At 33.4% G+C, this 18,543-nt stretch overlaps 1 protein-coding gene across 4 annotated transcripts in view; it reads right to left on the bottom strand.

Moving 5' to 3' along the window:
* SHOC2 (SHOC2 leucine rich repeat scaffold protein) overlaps nucleotides 1-18,543 on the bottom strand; it is a 74,529-nt gene that overhangs the window by 8,193 nt on the left and 47,793 nt on the right. For all 4 annotated transcript variants that reach the window (XM_054581501.1, XM_054581497.1, XM_054581499.1 and 1 more), the window contains exons 4-6: nucleotides 8,721-8,851; nucleotides 4,307-4,495; nucleotides 371-493 (exon numbers count right to left, since the gene is read on the bottom strand). In XM_054581501.1, coding sequence (XP_054437476.1) covers nucleotides 371-493; nucleotides 4,307-4,495; nucleotides 8,721-8,851 — 443 coding nt within the window. The remainder of the gene's footprint in view (nucleotides 1-370; nucleotides 494-4,306; nucleotides 4,496-8,720; nucleotides 8,852-18,543) is intronic.

Genomic DNA, 18,543 nt, shown 5'->3' with positions numbered 1-18,543 from the left:
CGTACAGGGATTAAGAAGTACAAATTGGAAGATACAAAATGGACAGCAAGATGTTAGTAACACTATAGGAAATGGAGTAGCCAAAGAACTTATATGCACAGTCTATGGACAGGAACTAAAGGCAGGGGCGAATGCTAGAGAAAATGGCGGTACCAGGTAGAGGGGGACCAAGGGCAAAAAACTGGGACAACTGTAATAGGATAATCAATAAAATATATTTAAAAAATTAAAATTAAATTGTAAAAAAAGAGACGCTCTAACGTTTATAATTATGATTTTCGCCCAAACAGAAATTGCTTATTTTAATTGGAAACTTTGTGAGATAGCTGTTGAAGGATCTAAGGAGTTCTGAATGCTCTTTTATACGAACCTCAAGAGAAACAAGGCCAGACACATCCTCCGGGATCTTCGTGAGCTGATTAGTGGCTAAATTCAACTCTACCATACTGGTCCAAGTTCCAAAATCCAAGGGAAGTGATGTCAACTGATTGTCCTGGCAAAGACAAAAAGATGCATCTAAAGTATAACCACAAAAACAGAGTTCCATGATTACCACCTTATGGAAAGAGAATTCTTAATTAAGCAGAAAACCTTTTCCCCTCTTGATAACAAATATAGAAAAAACAAAAAAACAAAAAACAAAAAACAAAAACACCTAGCTTCCAAAGTTTCCCATATAGTAATTCTGTTTTTATTGAGGGTAAATTCAAAGTTTGTTCCCTAGGTGACTATCTGTATATAGAAAAAAAATACCATAAAAACCAACACTTGAGATTTCAAAACTCCCAGTGATAAGTATGGTGTTTTCCTCATTTCTCAATAAGGTACAGAAATCACTTAATAAAATGTGGATGCTCATGAGCACAATGGAAGAAAAAACATCTAATTGTGGCCTACAACGAAACCAGATATCCTCAGCAATTCTAGAGACGCTGAGCAATAAAGTATGAGAGGGAAAAAGTCTTAATCAGACAGCAAATTAAATCATTAAGACACTAATTAAGCATCTGTAATTTTACTTTAAAAGTCCATACGATGACAAAAACGTATCACTGAATAATAAAAACAGATGACAGAATAGTGAGTCTAGTTTTGTTTAAAAAATAGAAATAGCTATGCACAGAAAAAAAAGTGAAATATGCGCCAATGATTCACTGTATTTTTTTGCTCCCTCACATTCATTTATAAAACACATTTTCATCAATTACAACTGTTATCACGGGGGTATTGTTATTGAGAGGGGACCACCAGTACCACTATCCCAATTGGAATCAATGATATATGCCAATATATTAACAGTGATGTTACATCTCATTGGTGGGATTACTTTATGTCGTTTTTGTTAATCTGTATTTTAAATTTTTTTTGCAATGTACATTGATTACTTGTCCTATTTTACACAAAATCATCCATAAGACAAGTCCCAAGGAGCAAATATCCATTTAAAAACCAAATTTTGCCTTGACTGGTGTGGCTCAGTGGACTGAGCACTGACGAGTGAACTCAAAGTTTGTGGTTCAATTCCCGGTCAGGGAATTGAATTGGCCTGCAGGCCAATTGCAGGCAAGATCCCTGGCTGGGAGCGTGCAAGAGGCAACTGGTTGATGTCTCCCTCACACATCAATGTTTTTCTCCCTCTTTCTCCTTCCCTTCCAATCTCCCTAAAAATAATAAAACAAAATCTTTAAAAATCAAGTTTTTCTTTTATCATAATATTTTAACTTATTACCTATTATAACATTTAAACTTACTATCTACCTATGCCCACACGACTGATGGTTAATAGTATGATAAAACATTTTCATGAAAAAAAAACTTACTATTGGTGCTTATATGAGGAGGAAATGTCAGGCCTCAATTGACTTTTTTCAGGAAAAAGTTTTTTTAAACATTTGTTAGAATCTTGAAGAAAAATTAAAACAAAGCTCTATGCAAAGTTTTATTATTTCACTGAAAACAGCCAGCCTTTCCAAGCTAACATATTACATTAACTCATACTGATAAAAATGTATAACCAAATGCAAAAACTAATGAACACCTACCTGGACTGCTGTGATCTAAACCTCTTATTACAAAATGAACATCAGATTAATGCCATTACTACTGCTAAATCTCATATAAACAGAATGATTAACAAGTTTTATACTTGTTTAAGATTATAAGGTTATTTTGAATTTCCATTAGTTCATTTATTATATATTTCCAAAGAACTATCATAAAAGATACATACATTTATGAACAAATATAAATAGAATTAAGAATTACTGTACATTTAGACTGTAGTTTAAAGAACCACAATTACTCTGAAATAGTTCATCAAAGGCAAAAGGATGTGTTATGATACAATAGAAAGAACACTACACCTGGAAGCAGGAAATACAGGTTTCCTGGATTCCCACCTCAGCCATGAATTAGTTATGTGGTCAATTTATTTTCGCCTCTGGCCCTAAAGTTTGTTCACTACAAATTAAATCACTAAAATCATTTTCATTTCTTTCTTCCTTTTGTAATAAACTTGTTTTTCCTTATTACAAATGTAAAACATTCATTGTAGAGAATATAAATAAGCAAAAAGAAGCTAAAGATACACATAAATAATTCTGATATTCAAAGATAAATATTGTATTTTGGTGAACATTGGCTCTATATATGTATATACATCTATAGATATTTAATATATAATTAAGCACATTAAAAATAGCTTTCAAAAACTATGTGTGGAAAGAAAGTCTTACATGCTTTAACTTTTTTCTACTTAATAAACTGAGAATGTTTCAACTGGTATTTAATATTCTTCTAAACTAGAGTATTATTTTTAATGGCTTCATAGTATTCCATTGACAACATACAGGCATACCTGAGAGAGACTGCAGGTTTTAGTTACAGACTACCACAATAAAGCAAATATGGCAATAAAGAGAGTGACATGAATTTTTTGGTTTCCCAGTGCACATAAAAGTTATGTTTATACTATATCGTAGTTTATTAAGTATGTAATAGCATTATGTCTAAAGTAATAATGTCCATACATTATTTTTAAGATATTTTATTGCTAAAAAATGCTACCCATAATTCAGGCCTTCAGCAAGTCATAGTCTTTTTGCTGGTAGAGGGTCTGGCCTAGGTGTTGATGGCTGCTGAGTAAGGGTGAGAGTTGTTGAAGCTTGGAGTGGCTATGGCAGTATCTTAAAATAAGACAACAATGAAGTTTGCCACATCAACTACCTCTGCCTTTCATAAAAACTTCTCTAGTCTCCTTACCCCCTCAGCCTTCAAAGAATTGAAGAGTAGGGTCTTGCTCTGAATTTGGACTTGGCTTAAGGGAGTGTTCTAAGTGGTTTGATCCTCTATCCATACTACTGCAACTTTCTCCACGTCAGCAATAAGGCTGTTTTGTTTTCTTATCATTTGTGTGTTCACTGGAGTAGCACTTTTAATATCCTTCAAGAACTTTTCCTTTGTAGTCACAACTGAGCTAACTGGCACAAGAGGCCTAGCTTTCAGCTTACCTTGGCTTTCGACGTGCCTTCCTCACCAAGTTTAATCATTCCTAGCTTTTCATTAAAGTGAGAGACATGCAACTCTTCCTTTCACTTGAACACTTAGAGGCCAGTGTATGGTTGTTAACTGACCTAATTTCAATATTATTGGATATTAGGGAATGGGAAGGCCCGAGAAGTGGGGAAGAAATGGAGGAATGACAGGTTGGTGGAGCAGTTAGAACACACACAGCATTTATTAATTAAGACCCCCAATTTACATGAGTGTGACTCATGGTGACCCAAAACAATTACAACAGTTACATCATAACAGGTATAATAATAAGTTAAAAGTTTGAAATATTGTGAGAATCACCAAAATGTGACACAGAGGCGACTGAGCATATGCTGCTGGAAAAATGGTGCAGACAGACTTGCTTCATGCGGGGTTGCCACAAACCAAATTATAAAAAAAAAAAACAATATCCGTGAAGTGTAATGAATCAAAGTGCAGTAAAATGAGGTATGCCTGCACTACTTCTAAAAAATAAAATCTCTATGAATATTGTAAGTTGGTACCAATTAAATAGAAAGCTCTATAATAAATATCCCTACAACTATGCATTTATGGACATTCATAGTTTTTTTTTAGTACAAATTGCTAAGGGTCTGCATGGTTCTAAGATTTTTGTCACCTAATACAAATTGCCCTGAAGTATCCTTATTATCATTTAGAACCCATCAGCAAGAACCCAACAGAGAACATAAATATTAGTATAAGTGCTAGTAAGAGCAGCTTTTTCCCTCTAATACAAACAGAGGCTTACCTTCATGTTCAGCTTACTTAATACTTTTGCTCTGGAGAATATACCAAATGGAATTTTATTGATTCGATTGTGTTCCATGTTGAGGGAATAGATGGTGGAAAACTGAGATGGACCACCTACTGGATATAACTGGAAGCAATTTCTAGCTAAGGTCAAACTATTCAGTTTCACAAGACTTGATAAAAGACTCTGCAAAAAATGAAATAAATGTAAGAATTAGAACTGTAAAAAAGCTTATTCTATAGAGTATAGAGCAGAAGTCCCAAACGCCAATGCCTTAACAGTCTTGCAGGTAAGAAATGAGAGACTGGTTGAGCTGTTCTATGATGTCTCATGGAGGATAACAGTCACTACTCAACTCTAGATAATTCCTTCTTGCAGGAATATGGAGCCAATATAGTAAAATTTCCGATTTTACAAGAAACAAGAAATTCAACCACTTACATGAAATCTTACAATTGTTATTCTTTAGCTCAATTTATTTAAAACCCTTTATAAAGAAATATGTCTGTGTGGAAGAGGTGCCTCGTGAGTGGCCAGTTTGAGACCTCTATAGAACAGAAACTTTGGTATCAAACAGTCCTGGTTCTGCCACTTGCTGTGTGACCAATCCTTACCAGGTATTAGTTAAATACTATCTTTAAATTATTATTAAGATTAACATAATGCCTGGCACAGAGTAAGCAGAGTATTTAGTAATTTAATGGTTCCTTTATGAATATTAAATTCAGAAGACGATTATACTTCCTTATATTGTATAATACATTGCTTTTCCATATAGTAAAATTTATGAGGGAATATGCACCTATCAAGTAAGTATTCATTAAGCACAAGACCCCATATCCCTTTACTTCGGCCTCCCATGCTGTAACCACAGTGCTAAGTGTTTAGGTAGTACAAAAGAATCTGTTATTAAGAAGATTACACCCTATTAGAGAAATAAATCACACAGATAGGAAAAAGAAAATACAATACTGTACATAATCGATAATAAATGATAGGAAGTAGGCTCTTGCTGTTCAAAGTCTGGTTCATAAAAGAGCAAATCAGCATCCCCTGGGAACTTGTTAGAAATTCAGTGTCTTAGGCCCCACTCCTAAAGAATCATAATATGAATCCTAAAATTCCCAGATGATATGTATGCTCATTAATGTTTAAGAAACACCAGTATAAACGATAAAATAGTTTTGAATCCTGGCTCTTTCAGTAGCTTGTGACTTTGGGCAAGTTATTTCTCTGAACCTGAGTTTATTCATTTGTAAATGATGATGCCTTATTTTATAGACTGTAATAAAGACTTCTTAGAGAAATAAAATACATTTATAGTTTACAATATCTAACATATAATAAGTACTTAAATTTTAAGTCCCTTCTCTATTTAAATTGAAAGAAAAGATGAAAAATACTGGAATAACTGGAAAAGCAGTAAGGAGGCTGAGAGTGAGCTAAATTTTAAAGGATGAAAAATAATTAAATATTTAGAGAAGTAGAAGAAAGCACTGTAAATGGAAACAAAAGCCCAAGGGGGGATTGAAACAAGCAGTGTGGAATATGCATGTGTATGAGTGTTTTAAATAATGTTCAGATTTTAGCTGTCCACCATGAGAAAATTGAAGACTTAATATCTAAGGTGTCATTTGATTTGCATAGCCAGCAGAAGGAATGAAATAAATATATAATTAAAGGTGTAATTATACGGTGAACTGAAACTTGTTCTTTGTACTGAATGTTAAGAAGGTACTCAACATTTGTCAACTGGTGCACACAGATAAAAGGAAGAGCACAGGTAAGAGTGGTGAGAAAGCTTTGCATGGCAGTACATTCAGGAAAAATATCTATCATAGTTTACTGAAAATAAAGGAGTTTTCCATTGAGTTTCATGGCAAAAATGTTACTATTCTTACAACTTACTTAATTTGTGACTTGAAATTTTTCTATTAAAAATGTTAATAACTGAAGATATCCAAAAAGGGGCAACAAGAAGGGAGCTCTCCAACCTTTCATTCTTAGATCATACTGTGAAGCTTTGGAATTGTTTATTATTGCTTTAGAGTCTGACATCTCTAGGTTCCCATCTTAGATCTTCACTTGCCAGTTTTGTGACCTTTGGTGAATTAATTAGAAAATCAACATATCTCTCACCATATTCCCCCCAAAATATGTAACAAAATAGGTAACAAATTTAGTCAGAAACGTAACTTCTCTTAAGTCTTATTTTCCTACCTATTTGATAAGAATACCCCAATAATTAGTAGGGTTATAATGAAGACTTGAATGTGTTAATACATAAAGAGCTCCTAGGCTTGAGCATTAGTAAGTTCCTTTTGCTGATGTGCATATGTCTACATTAAAACTAGTCCATTTTCAGACAGTCTTCAAATGGAAAAGTATATAGTCATTCTGTCAGTTCTGATTTCAGCAATATAATGAGCTCCAACTGGAAACCACTTTAATTTTTCTTGTCTAACCGAGCTTGAACGTCTAGAGTAAGTGCTATATAATGGATTTTGTCTTCCTTATTGTATTTATTATAAATAATCAGATATTTGCATTAGAAATATGCTCTTCCAAAGCACATACACTATATTTAAATAAGGCTTAATACTTTCCCACAGTTGAACAAGGCCAATCAAGGGCTTTCCCCACAGCTTTTCCACCTGAAAACAGGCCAGTTTAAACACATGCACACACAAACTCCCATGCACACACAGTCCTTCTTCCACAGCCAGACTGAAGAGAGCTGTCCTCTTTATAAATTTTCTCAAAAATAACTTCACTCACAAAATATTATATATGAAAGTACTTACCATAATCTCTGTATCCTAAGAGGTACCCAATAATTATTAGTTTCCCTTTACAGACAGTAAGACTAAATATATAAACTTTAAAATTTCTCACTGTGTAATCTGATATACACCCAGCCTTTATATGTAGGCACAATGAAGTTATAAAAGCGGTCAATCTTACTTAAGCTCAAAAATCACCCCTAAAAGCATCCCAACAAGGTCTAATTAATGTGCTTATTGTTTGTCGTATTATGGATATGAATCACTTTTAGAAACGGGGATGATGACATTAAACAGTAGGACCTCACCCATTTTGATCATTCTAAATTACCGCTATCACAGAAACACAAAAATCCAGACAGTCTAGTTGTCAGGGCTCTATCTACAATCTGTGGACTCTATTCCTTATCCCACTTAAATTGCTGCTAACAATAGTGTTCTTTTGCCACAGGGGAGAGACTGGTCCAGCCTAGAAACTACAATCCTGAGAAACTCATTTTTGTACTCTGACCAAGCTGCTTTCTGAAACTCCAAACACTCATATTAGTAAGAGCCAAATTAATATATGAAACTTCATTTCTGTATCTCTAAGAAGCAAGAAAATTGAATACATGTATTATATAAATTAACTGCTACAAACCTATCTCTTAATCTACTCAAATTGTTCTTTCTAAATCAAAGCATAAATCTGAAAAACATTCATCCAAAGCACCTTTATTCTTAATTCAAATATACATACACAAACACCATGGAAAAATTAGCAATAGTTGAAACATAATAGGGCCATATATTAGACATTCTTAATTGTTAGGAAAAAAAACTTTACAGAAGTTCACTCAATCCATAAGTCCACAATTCCATTCTTTTATATGTTGGAATACTACAATAAGATATTATGCTATATAATCATAAGCAAACATACAAGTTGTTGGGTATGCTAAAATAGTTGGTAGTAAAAGAAGGCAAGAATAAAAAAGTAGTAAGTTGAGAAGAAATTTTTTTAAATTATTGCATCTTGCCTGATTAATCTGAGCAAAATAAGTGGAAATATTTTTCTAACAGAACCAACAAAACCAAAATTAAAACTGAAGTGTTTAAAAGATAACAGATTTTGGTGACTGATAGATGCTAAATAGGCTTTAAAAGTATTGTATAAGCAGGGTAATAACTTGGGTCAAGGAGCGCTGCAGCTAATATCAATCTTCATAATAAACAGTAGTTCTACGTAGTTCATTTCTTTTCATTTATCATCTTTCTACAGTACCTTTTTTTAATAACTGAACTGGGTGGGGCAGTGAGTTTTAAAACCAGCCACACAAGCTTTCCTTTATTATAGCTTTTACTGCCAGTTCCCAAAATGACATGAGAAAGATTTACACGGTGCTAAAGGGGAATGTAGCACACCAATTTTCCACCTTGGTTTCCCCCTACTGCACAACAAAAAGAAATTTAACATGTTCCTTTAATCATACCTATTCTTTCTTCTTTGAAATCTTTACCTTTAGTAGTGGCTATATATCCACAGCATACTCGTTTTTAGGCAATCTCAGTCATCAAATTATTCACCCAGCTGTAAAGACTTGCTAATTTTCCCTTCATTATCTTGCAGGCTTGTTTCTATCTCTTACCTCTGGTAAAGCAGAAATGTTATTGTTCTCTAAATTTAATTCTTCAAGTGCACTGCATTTTGCCAGTGATCTGGGTATTGCTGACAGTCTGTTATATCTCAGACCAAGACGACTTAAACTGGACAGGTTTCCTGTGAACACACACATACAGAAAATTTTTTTAATATGATGACCTTCTCACTGTCCTAGGCTATCAACCAGATATTTATGAATCACTGTGAAGCACTATTTCGGCAATATCCTTAACTTCAAGTATGAAGGAACAACACACTACTCTTTATCAATTAGGATGATACTGAAAACACTTTTGTGTCCTCTTGTCTTAGAGAAACAATGAAATACACAGCTGTAAGTCAATTATAAAAATAAATCATTAGAAAGTATTGGCATACTTTAATAACAAATTAACATTTAGATATGCCTAATTTATAACATTACAAGTGAATATTTTAAATTTATAATAGTTAACCTACTTGTAACTACGTGATGATGATACAACAAGGAACAAGTGGTTATATATAAAAATGTACACATAATATTTAAAAATTTCAGATTTCCAAGGATATTATTTAAAATACACAATGCAAAATTACTTTGTAAGATAAGACAGGTTCAATATTTTCCATGAGTTTAAATGTAAACATTCCAAAACTTCTCTGAAAAGTTGACCTGATGGTAAAAAAAATTCTCAAAATTATTATTTTTTAATTACAAACAAAAGTGAAAGTTATAGTTTCTCTTATTCTCTAAGTATATATCAGCCTTGGCACAAATTAGCCACTACTGAATACATTAAAAAGCAGAATAGAAAAATAGGCATTTTCTAGTTTTGTTGCCAAGACTGCATAGATAGCAAGCTACAGGTAAGCTGCATGAATGAATGATGTCTGCATGCATAAAAGATTTGAATCAAATTTAATTTCATAAAAAAGATATAACAATGATGAGAATTTAGTGTTTTTTTCTTTGTCATGACTGGTTAATTTTTTTCTGACTCCAAATTACAACTGCTGCTATAACATTTTTAGACAGGCTGGGTTTGAATATCAAATCGAGTTTCTTGTTTTAAATTAAACAGTATTATGAGTGTTAGGAGTAATAGAAGTGGTTGTCTGTCACAACTTTTTGAAGACAAAGGTTTGAGTGTCTTTCAATTTCATCTATTTCTTTCTTTTAGTTCTTTTTCAAAAAGTTGCATGAATAACTTTCTCTTACATGCAACTTACTACAATACTTACAGAAAAGATTTATTAGCGTATAGCATTAAGTTTAGCTTTGAAACCTTAGGAGGACACACACCATGCCTCATAAACCTCATCTAGTTATTCATTTTCCCCTCTTGCTGAAGAAACCAGTGACTGCAATTATAAAGAAATGACTAAACGGGGCCCTGACTGGTGTGGCTCAGTTGGCTGGGTGTCGTCTCACAAAGCAAAATGTTGCTGGTTCAGCTCCTGGTCAGGGCACATGCCTGGGTTCAGTCTCCAGTTGGGGTGCATATGAGAGAACAACTGATCTGATAGATGTTTCTCACATCAGTGCTTCTCTTCCTCCTCTTCTCCCTCCCTTCCCCTCTCTCTAAAAAGAAATAAGTTTTTAAATGACTAAATAGAGTTAATTTTTATCCTTTACGTTTTCAAGGTAAGAATTAGTCATTCACAATGAAAATACTCTGATAATTCTGTATCATAAGTCTAGCCATCTATAATGCAAACAAACTTAGCAACCATTTCAATTCCTGCCATTAGAACTATTCCAGAGGTACTCCATGCTCATTTACATTACTTTCTTAACATGGTATTTGGAAACTGGGTTAAGAGTTCACTGGTTCTGATTAAGTAAGATTCCAACAGACAGAAAACTGAATACAAAAGCAAAAGTAAAAACTACCACTTGGCAAAGACAACTTAGTTCTGTCTTTAAAGTGCTTCCTAATTTAACTAATGATGCTTCACTTAGTGCCTTTCTGATGACACTCTGGTGAGATGTGTCAATTCTGGAGAAAAAAAAAAAAACAAGCAGAGCACTGGATGACTTTCCAAAGCCCCAGAGAATTCAGAGGTTAGAAATAAGGGAAGAACAGTATTTACTATTGCTATAACTGCATTATGGCATTGAATATGATACAAATGTTATTAAAACTTGGGTTGTCAGCAAATAATCTTCCTTATGACTGTTACAGTAATTATAGTCGTATTTCTAATGGCTACAAATAGGAAGAACCTACTTGTTCAAGAATAGATGGATAATTATTTAAATTGGAGGTATCACATATATAACAGAAAAAAACAAAGGACTTCACATTATTTATGTGACCGTGAGCAACTTACTTAACTGAGTCTATTTCGTCATTCATAAATGGAGATAATGCCAAATACTTGACAAGGTTGCTCACCTAAGGGTTAAATACAATGTGTATAACATACTTGGCACAGTGACACTGATACATAACGGATGTTCAAAACATCATTTTACTTTATGGGTATGTCTATATTCTGATATATTTTGTACCCATTAAGATTATGTTACAAAAATTTTAAAGATGTTATAAAGTTATAACATTGTGAAAAAAACAAGATAAAATTATTTTGTATAATCTCAACAATGTAAAAAATATGCATACAAAAAGAGTGGAAAGAAAACACATTGAAAACTCATAGTTATCTTTGCATGGTACAACTATGGAAGATTAAAATATTTTTCTTTGAACTTGTCCATATTTTTTCTAATTTTCTATGGTTTTTATAATTTTAAAAAGATCCTTTTAATAAAGAAATGAGCTAAATTGTGGAAGGACAGAACAGGATGGTTTGAAGTTTTGGATAGCCATCCTGATTTTAAAAAAGATAAGAGATGAGAAAGACACCCAAGAAGCAGCAGTAAGAGCCATCCGTGAGTAATGAGCATGGACTCTAGCATAAGCTATGTGCAATATAACCTGTCCAAGTCACCAACTTGTTAGTGGTAGAGCTATAATCAAACTCAGTTGGCTCCTTAACAAGTACCCATTCTTCAAGATCTTCACTGACTGCTCCAATAAGCTTGTTTTCTTTTGACACAGAAGTAAAATATGTTTATTCTTACCTCCATGCTGTTTGACTGTCCATGCTGTTGTGCTCAGAGAATTGATTTTTATCCCCTACCAAGTCTAATATGTTTGTCCATGAAGCTTTTCCTGGCCCGTTCTATCAAGACATTATTGATCTCCCTAAAAGTACAACTCCTTGCAGCATATTATTTTCACCATAAGGTGGCATTTAATTATATTTGGTCTTATGCTGTTAGTTATTGCACAGATTAGTTACCTCCCCCAACAGACTGATTTTCTGTCTCCCCATAGAATTTGTTTTTGTGCTAAGCATACAAGTAGGCATCCATTCATGGTTTTTTAATAATTATAGAAGCTAAAACATTTCACTATTTGTCCTTTCTATTAGCAACAAGATACAAAAACTTAGAATTATATGAAAGGCTCATAAAACTTCTTTTTAAAACTCATTTTATAAAATGGCTCATCCACAAAACACAGACTTTACTAAACATGATTTTAAAATACACATCAGATTTGTCTGATCTCTCTGAATACAAATTAATTCTTCTACAAATATTTGCAGTAATTTTTTCTGGAATACCAACTTCTGAGAAGCCCACTTCCAGAAACAGAAGATGAATAATTCCAACTCTGACTTCTTCTGCCCGAACAAATGATTTTTAAATTACAAAAATATATGAATGCCTCTTACTCTCTTCCACCAGATAATCATGGTCTATAATATCTACCTATTGAGACATTTCTCTAAGCATTTACTACCACACATAATAAATATGGGGGGGGGTTTGTTTGTGTACTTGTTTTTATATAAATGGGATCATTCTGTATGTCCACCACCCCCCCTTAACGGGTCATAGTAAATACAAATAAACCTCATTTCATTTAACCTTTGTATTCTACAATATGTTTGTGCCATTATCTCTTTAATCATTTCCCAATTTGATGGCATTTGTTTCTAATTTTTAAAAAGAAATTCTGTAATGAACAACCTTATAGATATCTTGTATACATGTGAAAATATTTCTATCAGAAGAAAATATATATATTTTCAATCTTGATAGATAGTAACCACAAGGCTATATCAGTTTTATTCCCAGCAAAAGTGAAGGACAGTGCCCATTTACTCACATCCTTTTAAAACTGGGCAGGGCGGGGGCTGGGGGAGGAAAGATACTAATAGTTTATCCCTTGCCTATTCAATGTCCATGGCCACTTTAGCTACAGCAAGTTCATAAATGTGGAAACTTTCCTACTATCAGTGGTAACATCTGACTATAAAGAGTTTCAGTATTTTTTGAACACATTTCAATTTACTATATGAAGCAGAAGATAAAAGAGGTAGGCAACCTTAAAAAAGAAAAAAAGAAAAAACATGCAAGCAAATAAGACCAATCCTTTCTCTCCTTCATACCACTGCTTTCCCTAGGGAACAAAGCTGTTCCACTGTAATAAAATGGCTGAAGCACTGATTAAGGGGTCTTTGAAATCTGCCAGAAGAGGAAAGAGCTTATTAAAAGTAAAAAGTCCCCAAAATTTTGTTCCATCAACTGACATGCCTCATTCAGTCACTGTTTACAGTAAAACAGTATACTAATACATTGTGTTAAGCACTTTTTATTTTCACTGAAACCTAAAAGCTTTTTCTGGTTAACAAAGATTAGTATGGCAACCAAATTCTAAATGTTTAACAACTCAAAAGCCCAGTAAATATTGTAGAACCAGATTCCTGAAATTTCTCTCCCAAAAGCAAAATAACTCTTAAGTTTCTCACTTTTAAAATCAGAATAGGTTTCCCACCCTGGCTGGGTAGCTCAGTTGGCTGGAGCGTTGTCCCAATATGCCAAGGTTGTGGATCAATCCCTAGTCAAGGCACATACAAGAATCAACGAATGAATGTGTCAATAAGTGGAACAACAAATAGATATTTCTCTCTTTCTCTCTGTCCCCCTGCCTTTCCTCTCTCTCTCAAAATCAATAAGTAATATTTAAAAAAAAATAAAATCAGAATAAGTTTCTAGAATATTAAAATTACAAAATGAAAATGGTGAAATTCCCATATAACACTATAGCAAAATTTGTGGTTAAACAAAAATGGTACCTCCAATGTTCCTATACTTTTTCTTTTTCCCCGTGAAAAAAGAAAAAGCTGAAGAGGCTGAACTGTAAAAAATGTAATGTATGAGAACATGCTACTCTGATGAAGAAATTCACATTTGCAAAGGCTCTATCACTTTCTTGAGAGCATGGCATGTTCAAAGAGTCATCCAAATTTTGCCAAAATCCATTATTCTCAAGAAAAATAAAAGAGGTGAAAAAAATTAAGGATGAAACATCAAAACTCTTTATGCCAAAAAAAAAAACTTGACATCAGAAGTCTGGCATTTACTGTGATTCATGCCCTGCAGTGGTTTCAACCTCTAACCTCTTTCAATGAGCAGCTTTAACCACAAGCTAAACTGCAACCTAGAAATCAAGCCATAGCTTGCTTTAATGTTGAGCCATTGCGACTAAGTAAAATCAGTGTTGCTGAGATCCTGGGTATAAATGTAGGCTCATCATTGCCAATCACTGGCATTTAGCTTTTAAGTGCTTAACTTTGACTTTAAATTGTTCTATGCTCCAGTTTGACAGCCTGCTTTCTTATGCTGTCAGATTTTTAAAATATGGCAACATCAAATGACTAAGAATTAAAATTAGATGCTTTCAATTTCAGCAAATATAATCAGCATCTTTAGGTTAATTCAGTATAACTTTAGAGTAAGACTAACCTAATTAGCCTTAAACTTATTTTATTAACAAAGTAGCAAAAAAATGAGTAGAAAAGACACACAATTCTAAAAATGAAATCATATCGAAGGTACAAGTTTTTGAACATTAAACTAGAAAACTGAAAGCACACTGAAAAGCAAGCAATACAGAAGTTCGTAAATGGCAAAAACCTAAAATAATGACACTACTAAAAAGAAAACTAGCAAGAGTTGCTGTATGTAAGCTGCACTGTAATTACCTAAAACCTAACTACTAAAACCCAACTTGTTGATAAAACCATAATTACTGTAGCATTTCTTCAGAACCCAATGCAACAAAAAGACCTCTGTGAATTGTTCTGTGCTCCAGCCTTGAAGGGCAAGGTCTTGTTGCCTATTTCTCTCTTTATCTCATTTTGAGAAGAAAGAGAAAGTAAAATACTTTTTCCTACTCCAAACACAACACTTTCCCAACCACCCACCCCCAATTTCATAAAACCACAAGAGATCTCAGAAGGCTTTAAGATTATTACGTTCATAGTTTGAAACCAAAAGACTGCTGTAATGAAGCTTAATATTTTCTTTAGTTCATAACTGATTCTTGATTAGAACATATTTACATGAAAGAGAATACACTTTTTATTCTTCAGTGGGGCAGACTAATGGTTAAATCAAAGAAACTATAAATATGTTCTTAAGTACTCTCTCACTTAACTGCATCTAGCTGCCCAGTCCCCATTCATTCTATGAGCTGTCAGCAATCCTGGCTGGCACTGCTCAGCCTGGAAGTAAACAGCAGTGATCGCTGCCAGGGAATGGTAACTACTTTAAGAGTGTTCATGCTAAATACAGAAAGAGGCAAAACATCTCAGTTATGTTTTTTAAAAAAAGAAAAGGTAAGGAAATAAAGTGACCTTTGGAAAAGTAATTTTAAGGTGGTTAGTTACAAGATTCAATTATCAACTCTGAGTTCAGGGCTAATTTCTTTAGTCCAGGGAGGAGAGAGTAGGGCAGCTGCTTCAGGGCTGTCACCGACTCTCCAGTACAGGTGTTAGTTTTTTCTTTGTTTTTCACTTTCAGTTATACTTTTCAAGAAGCAGAAAAAGAAAAAGAGGAAAAGTACCAGGAACACTATACTCTAATTAGTCTGCCACTGTTTTAGGTGAATTGTGCTTCTCCAGTAAATGAGAGGAAGACTCTCAAAGGTCAATTAAGACTGTTGAGATCTGTAACAGACCAAAGCCCAAATATTCAAATTTCTCACCCAGTCGCAACCTTCGGCTATACAATCAAAATACTGGGAATGGGAGGGATGGAGAAAGGTAAAAGAATTATTTTAGTAAGCACGGCATATGATAAATGACTACACTATTATAAAAAATTTCAGTAAGCATTACTTACTCATTTTGCCATTATACTCGGAATAACAGCAATACTGAATTTGCTGACAACTATCAAAGAATATAAAAAATGAAATACTGAAATTTTTCTTATTGTTAAATGTTTCAGTTCTCATTGATTTCCAATACATACTTGCAATATGACCATGTAGAATGTGCCAGAAGTGAGGCACTTCTACTGTTCTGATGTAACATCTTAACTACAAGAGATTAATAATGAAGTAAAAGTATTTTCATACTGATAAACACATTTAAAATACAAAAGAAGAATTACTTCTGAGGGAACAGAGAAATGTAAAATTAAGAAAACCAGGAGAAAGAAGGATACATAAAGACATTACCCTTTGTCAGAGGAAGTGAATCCAAAGGACCCTAGACCTACGAACTGGAACATTTTATCATCCACTACCACCTATGCTTTCTCTGTTTGCCAGGACTATTCATTTTAGCACTTTCATTGTATCCTCCTTTTATAGTTATTTAAGAAAATAGGGATAAAAAACTTTCATGAAATATTAAATAATGAAATATTGTTAGACTATTTGAGAGTAAGAGAAGGGCTGATGGATGATCATGCCCTATATATCAGTTTGGTCTGTTGAAAGAGTAGAGGAAATTATGTGGATATTTAGGAGAAAAGAGTTCTAAGCAGAACAATCAAAAAGTGCAAAAGCCCTTAGGCTAGAACTTGTCTAACACTCTCAGAGAACAACAAAGTCGCTAGCATCTATAATAGCCTAAGAAATACACAGTGCTTGAGCATCAATGAGAAGGATAAGAAGAAAACTATAATATTTCAAGCATCTTTAATTTTGGCTCCCCTGTCTAATTAGCAGTAAACAATCTTTATTTTTCTTTCTAAGACTGGGAAAGACTTTAATTTTATAAAAGAAGTTGCTTTTATAATGTGCTTTTATGTTACATTCCACTGAAAAGTGATCACAGTAAGACTACATATGATTCTTTTCTCCTTTACTGTTTCAATTAATTGGTTGTTTGAAATAAGCAAACTCAGGCACATATTTCAATTAGGAACATACAAAACAGACTAAATATGCTAATATGTAATTCAAGAAAACTACACTGAAATAAAGATTAAATCTATATATTGAATTGGCTCAGAGTATCTCAGGGAAATGGAACCTGAAAGATCAACACTGAGAACTATATTAAAGTTCTTGAACTTCAGAAATAAAGAAATAATCCTTTGGGTGGCAGGGCAAAAATATTAAGTCACTTATAAAGGGAAAAAAATGGGACTGACCTCATACTCTTGTACATTAAATTACAGAAGACAGAACTACCTCTTAGTTCTACTAAGATGCTCAAGGAAAAGAAATTGGACCAAAAGATGTTAATATCCATCCAAATTGTTCTTCAAGTATAAAGGTTACAAACATACAAGAACTAAGAAACTACTTTTCATGAACCATTTCTGAAAAAACTACTATAAGACTGATATTAGTCAATGGAGAGAAGACTGAGGCAACTATGGCCACAGAACTGTGGATGAACGTTAAGACTAAAATAAAAGCAGAGATCAGTAAGCAAAACATGACATGCCCTGACAATGTAACTAACAAAAATTAAGAGAGAAAGAGACAAAAAAGACAGGTAGAGAAATAAATTCACCAATTGCATCATCTGTGTCACTCTACTCAACAAAAGTAGAATGCACATTCAGTTGCATGTGGAATATTAGTCAAGATAGACAATATACTGAGCTACAAACTAAGTCTCAATAAATTTAAATGATTCAAGTCACACAAAGTATGTTCTCAACAACAATGAAATTAAATCAGAAATCAGTAACAGAAAGACCCTTTTGGAAAACTGTGGGATATTGGGAACTCAGTAACATACTTCTTTTTTTGTTTGTGTGTTTGTATTGTCTTTAAAAAAAAAAAAGCAGCATCAATTTGCTGTTCCACTTATTTATGCATTCACTGGTTGATTCTTGTATGTGCCCTGATCGAGTATCAAATCCACAACCTTGGTGTATGGTATGATGCCCTCCCAACAGAGCCACCCAGCCAGGGCAAAAACACACTTCTAAGTTAACCACAGATCAAAGAAGAAACAGAAAGGTAAATCAGGTAAATCAAAGTATTTTGAACAAATCAAAAAGGAAAACCAAACATCTCAGAATTTGAGGAATGCTGCTAAAGGAGTACATCAGGGTAAGTTTATAGCACTAAATGCCTATATGAGAAGAAAGGTCTTAAATCAATGACCTCAAGCTTCAGCCTTAAGAAACTAGAAAAAAAATTAATAAAACTTAAAGTAAGCCAAAGAAAGAAAATAAGGGTCGAAGTGGAAATCAATGAAATAAAATTCAGAGAAACAAGAGAGAAAATCATTAACACTTTGAGACAATCTATACAATTGATAAAACTGATATACCTCTAACTGATTAAGGGAAGAAAAAGAATACATAAGTTATTGATATCAGGAATGAGAGAAGAGGTATTACTATAGATTCTATGGATATTAAAATAGGGGATTATAAACAATTTATACCTTTTAAATGTGACAAGTTAAATGGAATTAACATTATTGATACAGAATATTTATTTAATTACTCTAAAGATACAAATACTCAAGTTTGCTCAAGGAAAAAAGTG

Source organism: Pteronotus mesoamericanus, unplaced genomic scaffold, assembly GCF_021234165.1.
Source record: "Pteronotus mesoamericanus isolate MK-2021 breed Mesoamerican mustached bat unplaced genomic scaffold, CSHL_Meso_final contig_657, whole genome shotgun sequence".
Classification (NCBI taxonomy): Eukaryota; Metazoa; Chordata; class Mammalia; order Chiroptera; family Mormoopidae; genus Pteronotus; species Pteronotus mesoamericanus.
The sequence above is the reverse complement of the archived record's forward strand: the minus strand, read 5'-3'. Positions and strand labels throughout refer to the sequence as shown.